This window comes from Ostrea edulis, chromosome 1 (genome assembly GCF_947568905.1).
Source record: "Ostrea edulis chromosome 1, xbOstEdul1.1, whole genome shotgun sequence".
Lineage (NCBI taxonomy): Eukaryota > Metazoa > Mollusca > Bivalvia > Ostreida > Ostreidae > Ostrea > Ostrea edulis.
The window spans coordinates 100,939,172-100,947,637 of NC_079164.1; the positions used below are offsets into that span (position 1 = coordinate 100,939,172).

Sequence of the window (8,466 nt, forward strand, 5' to 3'; positions counted from 1 at the left end):
CAGTGTCCACGAAATCAGACCACTGTTTACAATATAGCAGTTTTCTGTTTGTCATTCATATAGTGCATTACGTTTGACGAGAAGAAACGATATGTATTCATAATTTTGCCCTTAAATTGTCGCACCGGACAAAAACCACTATTCTAAACACATTCGCAATACTGAGTTTCAAATATTGAAATCATGAACGTCCGTTCATTTTTTCTCTGGTCAACTATTCGGCATGACGGATTACGATTGCATTTGTAAAATCATTATCTAATTTTCAACACGGAGAGAGATTTTTTAAGTTATATAAAAAACATTTAATTTGGAGCTCCAAGTGACTTTCCTAATAATCAAGTTTTACTTACTGTATATGATAGTGTATCAATGAATATAACGTAAGTAATGCACGCAATTATTTTAATATGTTTCTTAAATTCATTTGAATTAAAGATATCGTTCATTCAATTCACGTGCACAACATTTCAAACTTGTATTTAAAAAGTCCTTCCTCTAAGCAGTATTCGTTAATTTTGATTTCCCGCGCTTGCCCGGGTTTTCATCTAGTATCAATCTATAAAATTTACAAATACATTTGTAGCAGAAAACTTTCTCACATACATTTCTCTTAAGAAATTAAGTACTTATAAATCTCACCATCAAAATAACTATAGTAATAGTTGCACTGAAAATGAAATGCGTGTTTTCACAAGAAGCACTCAATTTCATATCCACATGGATAAATAAGATATAAATTCCCACTCCCTAATGCTGTAAGATCTATGATATGGTCATTATTCTCAGCTGTCGCTCAGGTCTTCATCAGCTTCTCGTAACCAGGTGAAGAACAGAACCACTTCTTTCATTACAGCTCCTTTTTCCTCTTGCTCATTGGGATCTCTACTTTTTTCCCACAGATGAAATCCATCTTCAGAAATAATGTCCTCATCATACAAGATATCAAATAGGTTGAGAAACACTCCTGGTGAAATAAATAACATTAGCAAATCAACTTGTTACACATTTTCCAAAAACACAATGTAGTATTCTATACCACATGTAGCACATAAAATGTCTCATTTCTGCTTAACACAAAAAATTATGATACATTTGCTTTGAGCTAAATTACTGAACACAGCCATATTTGTGAAAAGTTTTATCGAACCAATAATATTAGGGCTAAATCTCTAGACATAATAGTACTGGTTCTTCATAGCAAAACAGACTACATAAAATGATTCCAACTCTATATTCCAACTCTATTTACCCTGTGGATGCTCCAGCCTGTGGACAAGGGCTTGTAATGCATACAAAGCCTGCAGTTCAGATTCCGCTTGGTGATCCAAATATGTCTGTAGCAAATTTACTCTGTTTTTGATAACTTCCGGAAGCACACGAGCACCACTTCCACCTCCTGATAAATATAGATTAATATATCAATGGCAGTTTGTGTTATAACAGGTCTACATCATTTAATAACCTTTAAAGTTATGACTTAACAACGATGCTGATTAGATGAAAAATTCTTTTGATTTCTTAGTAAAAAAAAAAAATTCGTCCGGAGTTCATCTGCACTAAACACGCGGGACTACTTTTCTCTGGAATGGGTCTTCTCCGTTCTAATTTTAACGGTATTTATAGAACGGGAATTTCCAATCAAGCATTGAAAACGAAATGTATTCGTTTGTTACTACCAAATATATACATAACCAAATATATGAATAAAATACAAATTAATTTAAAGAAACAACACACATTGCCTTATTGATGGTGTGGCAGAATAGTAAACTTGATGACGTAGGACACTGACTTGTAGAAGTAGACAGAGTGTAAACACGAGTTCCCGGTAGGCTATGTATCTTCTGCTTTACGAGTTCGATAACATAACGGAGCAAGCAGCGACTTTTGATCTGCGAGATATTATCATTGACAATATCTTCGTGGTCTTTGGTGATCAGGTATTCCAAGAGTCTGTTGGAATTCCCATGGGCACGAATTGTGCTCTTTTGTTAGCTGACCTGTTTCTATGTTCATATGAAGCAGAATTTATTCAAAAACTTCTACGTGAGAAGAAAACTTCTCTTGCTGTGGCCTTCAATTCGACATTTCGATATATCGATGACGTTTTGTCTATTAACAATAATGACTTTCATTCATACGTCGATTTGATATATCCCTGTGAGCTCGAAATAAATGACACCACGGAGTCGTCTACTTTTGCTTCATACTTAGATATTTTATTGAAAGTAGACATTAACGGCAAACTGACAACTCAACTGATTTCAGCTTCTTCATCGTCAACTTCCCATATTTATGTAGCAATATTCCATTATCACCTGCATATGGTGTTTATATATCTCAACTGATTCGATATGCAAGAGCTTGTTCTGCGTATAGTCAGTTTTTAAATCGAGGTAAGCTACTAACAAACAAGTTGATGGTAATGGGGTTTCAACAGTCTCGATTGAAGTCAGCATTTCGCAAATTCTATGGTCGTTATAACGATTTAGTTCGTCAATACAACTTATCATTGGGTCAAATGCTGTCTGACGTGTTTCATACCGATTGTTAAGCCGTTCTTGGCACACTGATTTTGACTGCGGATAACTCCGTTTACCTGAACAGGATATAGGGTTTACGGCGGGTGTGACCGGTCGACAGGGGATGCTTACTCCTCCTAGGCACCTGATCCCACCTCTGGTATGTCCAGGGGTCCGTGTTTGCCAAACTATTTATTTTGTATTGCTTGTAAGAGTTATGAGATTGATCACTGTTCGTTATCGTCACCTTTCATTAATGAAAATGAACTGCGTTATATGGGGCTCAGTAAACGTGGGCATTTTAGATGAAGAGGTCTTGAGCTTTTTACTTGATGATGAAATGGAGCCGAGTCGCATTCCACCGTTCCTACGACAATACCAATGTTCAACGTCTCCTCGAACACAATGCAGCATACATCCAGTCACAACTTGTTCTCTTCCTTTATATCTAATTCAGCTTTGAACCAATGCACCTTTAAGGCGTACAATCCATTTCATTCTGCACAATAACTCTACCTGACGTGAACGCACAGCCAGTTTTGTTGTTGTTTTCATTGTTACGTATAGGTATTCCTACGTGTCATTTCAAAAACGTTAATTAAAGCTTTTTGATGAGAGAAACTACATGTATTTGTTTTTCTATTTCAAAAACATAATTAAATGATAAGAAATAAAACTTGTAATTATTTATTTGATGTATGTGCATCATTAATTTCAAAATTGGTACCGTATAAGTTTTACATGTATCAAACAAAAATATGAACGGAAAACTTTTTCATCAATGCGCGACGCGTTTGATACATGCATCAAATAAAGAATTATAAGTTTCATTTTTTAAATCAATCATAATTTGATCATCAATCCATTTACCACTTATTGTACTTTCACAAACAGCTGTCATCAAGGCACGTATAAACTTGTTGCTTTTGACAGTTATCTCATCTACGCATTCCTAAATTGTACAAAGAAATAAAGATCAAGATTGCACACTTTCAATATACATGTACATGTATGAATGTAAATAGCACATACAAAATTTTGCTTTACTGCAGTATACCTCGATCCATTCAAAGATGGCTTCATTATCCAAATTTTCCTTGACAAAAAGTTGATGCAGTTTGTCCTGAACCTTTTCTATGGACATTGACACTGTTTGTGTGCTTGTCTGGCTGTCATCTTCAGCAGCGAATTCAAGTTTCTGTGTAATCAAAATTACAACATGAACTACACCTATTGTACAAACACTGATTACACCATAGCTCCTCACATTGTTTCAATTAATTTCAATCAATACGAACTGATCTTCCAGCCTAATGAATGAATATGTAACAATAAAAGGCATCATTTGCATTACTGAACTTATTATGACGAACTAGATCATTATAACGACCATAGAACTTGTGAAATGCTGACTTCAATTGAGACTGTTGAAAACCTTGTACCATCAACTTGTATGTCAGAAGCCTGCCCTGATTTCAAAACTGACCATACGCAGAACAAGCTCTTACGTATCGAATCAGTTGAGAGATATAAACACCATATGCAGGCGACAATGGAACATTGCTACATAAATATGGGAAGTTGATGATAGAGAAGCTGAAATCATCCCGTTTGTCATACAGTTGAGTTGTCAGTTAGCCGTTAATGTCTGCTTTCAATAAAATATCTAAGTATGACTCTAAGGACGACTCTTTGGTGTCTTTTATTTCGAGCTGACAGGGATATATCGAATCGACATATGAATGAAAGTTATTACTGTTAATAGACAAAACGTCGTCGATATATCTAAATATCGAATTGAAGGCCACAGCAAGAGATTTTTTCTTCTCACGTAGAAGTTTTTGATTATATCCTGCTTCATATGAATATAGAAACAAGTCAGCTAACAAAGGAACACAATTCGTGCCCATGGGAATTCCAACAGACTGTTGGAAGACCTGATCACCAAAGACCACGAAGATATTGTCAATGAGGATATTTTTTATTTCAACTTCAGAGTACTTGTGCTTGGAATCAGAGTGGTGTTTAACAAAGCAATTCCCTGGACGACAGACCACAAGACATGAACACTTCCGTTTTCTATTTTTGTTGAAGAAGCAACCGTCTATGATATCAAGAATCTAGTCTTTAGTTTACTGTGAGGAATGGTGGTGTAAAGTGCCAATCATAGGTTTTGATGTTATTGATTTGGGAAAAGTGGGATTTCAAGTCTACTAAAAATCCCCCAGAATCCACATTTGATTAACACCACTTCTGACATATGTAGTCGCACAGTAAGTTTGAAGTTTCTCCTTCACAGCTGTTAATATTTTTGTGAGGAACAACAATAGGGGCTTGGTAGAGCACTTACGGGATCCAGCAATGCATCTTTGTAAGGGTTTTTATGCAGTTTAGAAATACAGTATAGGTACGGTACTCATATTCATCCGACCTATTGACTGGGATATTAGATGGGTCTAAAACTGAAGCATGATTTTGAAGAATTTCATCATTTGAAAGGGCAGTTGGAGTATAAGTACGATTACCAAAAGTGGAATTAATGCCAAGTTCGTTTAAAATGCAGTTGTACCGGTAATAATGAGCGTTACAAACAAAAACAATGTTTTTGCAAGCTTTGCCAGCTGTAACCAAAAGATATTCCTCATGTAACATATCTAATTTTTTTTATTACTTTTGGTTTACTATACACAGAAAGATAGAGTACGTAGGTTTTTTTAATATGGCTAATGTGGGATGTTGATATTCCTCTTATACTTTTAACACATTCTGACAATGTATTAAGTGCTTCTTTTCATATTTAGCGCATCGTCTGGCATAATTCTTGAGAGAATTCATAATAGAGATGAAGTTCTGTCGCCAATTGAAAGACGTATATTTGTATTTAGGACCTTTTAGAATGAGTGATTTGAGGTCCGTATTTTCAACTATATTGTAGTGAATGGTACCCCCTTTTTATTTTTGTATGTATATATGACTCTGTATAGCAGTTTTGACGTTAGAATATCATTCGCTAATGTATTCTTCAGACAGTATTTAATCATATATTCATACTTATTGTTTTATATGGGTACGTCTCTATAGATATGATAGAGGTAATTCGGATTGAAGTTCTGTTTCACTTCATCCTGAACTTTACAGTTGTATATTTATTAACTTAGTTCTTCAACATGTATTTAGGGTTTGCGTTATTTTCTTATCGTTAATTACCTTTGTAATGGGAATACTACATCATTTTTACAGAGCTAGGTGCCTGTCGTGTAACTTCACTGTTCACATGTGTGCTTTTGAGTTGACATTATTACTTTCGGTTGTCAGAAAATAGTCGATAAATTTAGATCAGAGTTATGAAGGTGGTATAAATTGAATCCACATTTGTATGATGAAACAGAATTGTTAATTTGTATTTTGATTTATTTTGGATACAATGAAATGATTTAATCCCGTGGGGATCTGGGTCACAATAGGTCCTCAGTACCTCTTGCTTGTCGTAGAAGGCGACTAAATGGGGCAGTCCTTCGGATGAGACAGCAAAAACCGAGGTCCCGTGACGCAGCAGGTGTGGCACGATAAAGATCCCTCCCTGCTCAATGGCCATAAGCTCCGAGCATAGGCCGAAAGTTTGCAACCCTTCACCGGCAGTGGTGATGTCTCCAGATGAGTGAAATATTCTCGAGAGGGACGTTACACAATATTCAATTAATTAATCAATCAATCAATCATTTGATATGTGAAAAACGCAATGTAGAGATTTATTATTATGTTGTAATTTTTCTATCATTTAGGCCTATAGGCTATGTTTGCATTAGACTGAGGCGTGATAATTCTTCTTGTTCAATCAGAACGCCGGGTAGTTTGTCTGATTAATCGATAATCCAATCAGATTACGTAACGAGCAAATCTGTCATTTTCTGTTGAAATTCTTTCTTTTCTATTACGCTACCTTGATTTAGAATAAAAAATTTAAAACCCGCGGATTTTTGACACAGTTGTTTGAGGGTGGGTGTAAATGTAGTCCGGGACATATGTCCCAGGACATATGACATGCGATGTCCGATATTGATATTCGCCGATTTATCGTTACATGTTAGTTTTTCTTGAATATCTTACTAAACATGTTTGAAGACGATCATCAAGAGTCTTCATTGTGAATTTGGCGTATGAAAATTGCCTAATTATTAAATAAATTGCTTTTATTTATTCTTTAGGGTGTAAAAGTAGTCCCGAAAATTTTACAAAGAAAGCGCATTTCCGGTTTTTTCGTTTATGTATAAAACATTTATAATCTTTAAGTATTGTGCCCTGTTGATAATCATAAGACATCCTTATTTCTAGTTATTTTATATAATTAGACTGATTAATATAGTAAACGCTTTTTTATCCCTTTCTTCCCTCGGGACATCACAGTTAATTGAGATATTAATAAAAGAACCGGACTGAGATAAAACATTAAATCCGCATTCAGATAAGGGCTGGCATTTATTATCAATATTTATAACATTGATATATCACTACGTTACAAACTCAAAATAAAATAACTTGAAAATCAACAAGCACATTTCTCACATCTTAATTTTCAATATTAGTGGGGGGAAACTTCGACACCCAATCCAATAACGTTAAAGAATTTGACTATTCAATTTCAATGCTTATCATTTATCATGTGCGTGTGTCTGCATTATAACTAATTTGGATAATTTAGAGAATGGGTGGTGGCAAACCATCGTTAACCAATCAAGTAAAACAGGATTAATCTATTTACTTCTTAAATCATGTTCGCGCTTCTCCAGTTGAATAATTATTTTAGACGATAATTAATCTGGATAGCAACGCTCTTTTAATGTCATTAATTAGTAAAAACATGTATTGATTAATAGTAATGCTAGAATTAAGTATTTACCTACACAATTTAAATGATATTGAAGAGAGAATTTCAAATATAAGCATGTATATTCGTTACAAAATGCTACATGTAGATCTATTCCGTAGAGAGGACAGCTGATATATTCAACAAGATATGTAAATACCAAGTCTTTTTATCATTTGATTTACTTATGATTCATAATACTTTATATATCAGCTACAATTAAATTTCCTTACTAAACGTGCACTTCAAAACAATATTACCTAGCTATTCATAAAATGGGTTCAAACTGTCACTTTCTTCCGGTTTTATTTTTAGACTAGTCTTGTCGAGTCAACCATCGAAACGATGTCCCATAAAAAGAAGGACGAGCATTCATATAACATGTTGAATATTTAGTAAATCCTTTTATTATGATATCAAACAATATCTAAGCAAAATCAGCAGCAAAGTAAAACACATTAAAAACTTTATTTTAATTATCAAGAAGACGAAAACAAAAAACCGGAAATGCGTTTTCTTCATAAACTCTTCGGGACTACTTTTACACGCTAAAGAATAAATAAAAGCCATTTTTTAAATACTTAGATAATTTCCATACACCAAAGTCACAATGAAGATTCTTGGTGATCGTCTTAAAACACACTTAGTAAGATATTTGAAGAAAAACCAACGTACAAGAGGCCCATGGGCCACATCGCTCACCTGAGTCACCTTGGTCCATATCAGAAGATTTTCCATATCTATTTGCATGTAAAACCGTAGTCCCTATTATGGCCCCAAACCTACCCCTAGAGGCCATGGTTTTTGCAAACTTGAATCTACACTATGTCAGAAAGCTTTCATGTAAATGTGAACTTCTTTGGCCCAATGGTTCTTGAGAAGAAGATGTTTAAAGATTTTCCCTATATATTTGTATGTAAAACTTTGATCCCCTATTCTGGCCCCATCCGACCCCCGGGGGCCATGATTGTAACAATTTAGAATCTGCATTATATAAGGAAGCTTTCATATAAATCTCAGCTTTTCTGGCTCAGTGGTTCTTGAGAAGAAGATTTTTAAAGATTTTTCCTATAAATT

At 34.6% G+C, this 8,466-nt stretch overlaps 1 protein-coding gene across 2 annotated transcripts in view; it reads right to left on the minus strand.

The window, feature by feature from the left end:
- Nucleotides 1–388: 388 nt before the first annotated feature.
- The window catches only part of LOC125669832 (eukaryotic translation initiation factor 4 gamma 3-like), a 22,126-nt gene continuing 14,048 nt past the window's right edge, over nt 389–8,466 (minus strand). Inside the window, exons 5-8 of one of the 2 annotated variants that reach the window (XM_048904638.2) lie at nt 3,583–3,723; nt 3,396–3,477; nt 1,253–1,399; nt 389–967 (exon numbers count right to left, since the gene is read on the minus strand). In XM_048904638.2, coding sequence (XP_048760595.2) covers nt 786–967; nt 1,253–1,399; nt 3,396–3,477; nt 3,583–3,723 — 552 coding nt within the window. In that variant the 3' untranslated portion in view covers nt 389–785. The remainder of the gene's footprint in view (nt 968–1,252; nt 1,400–3,395; nt 3,478–3,582; nt 3,724–8,466) is intronic. The other variant, XM_048904646.2, reaches the window with a different exon arrangement.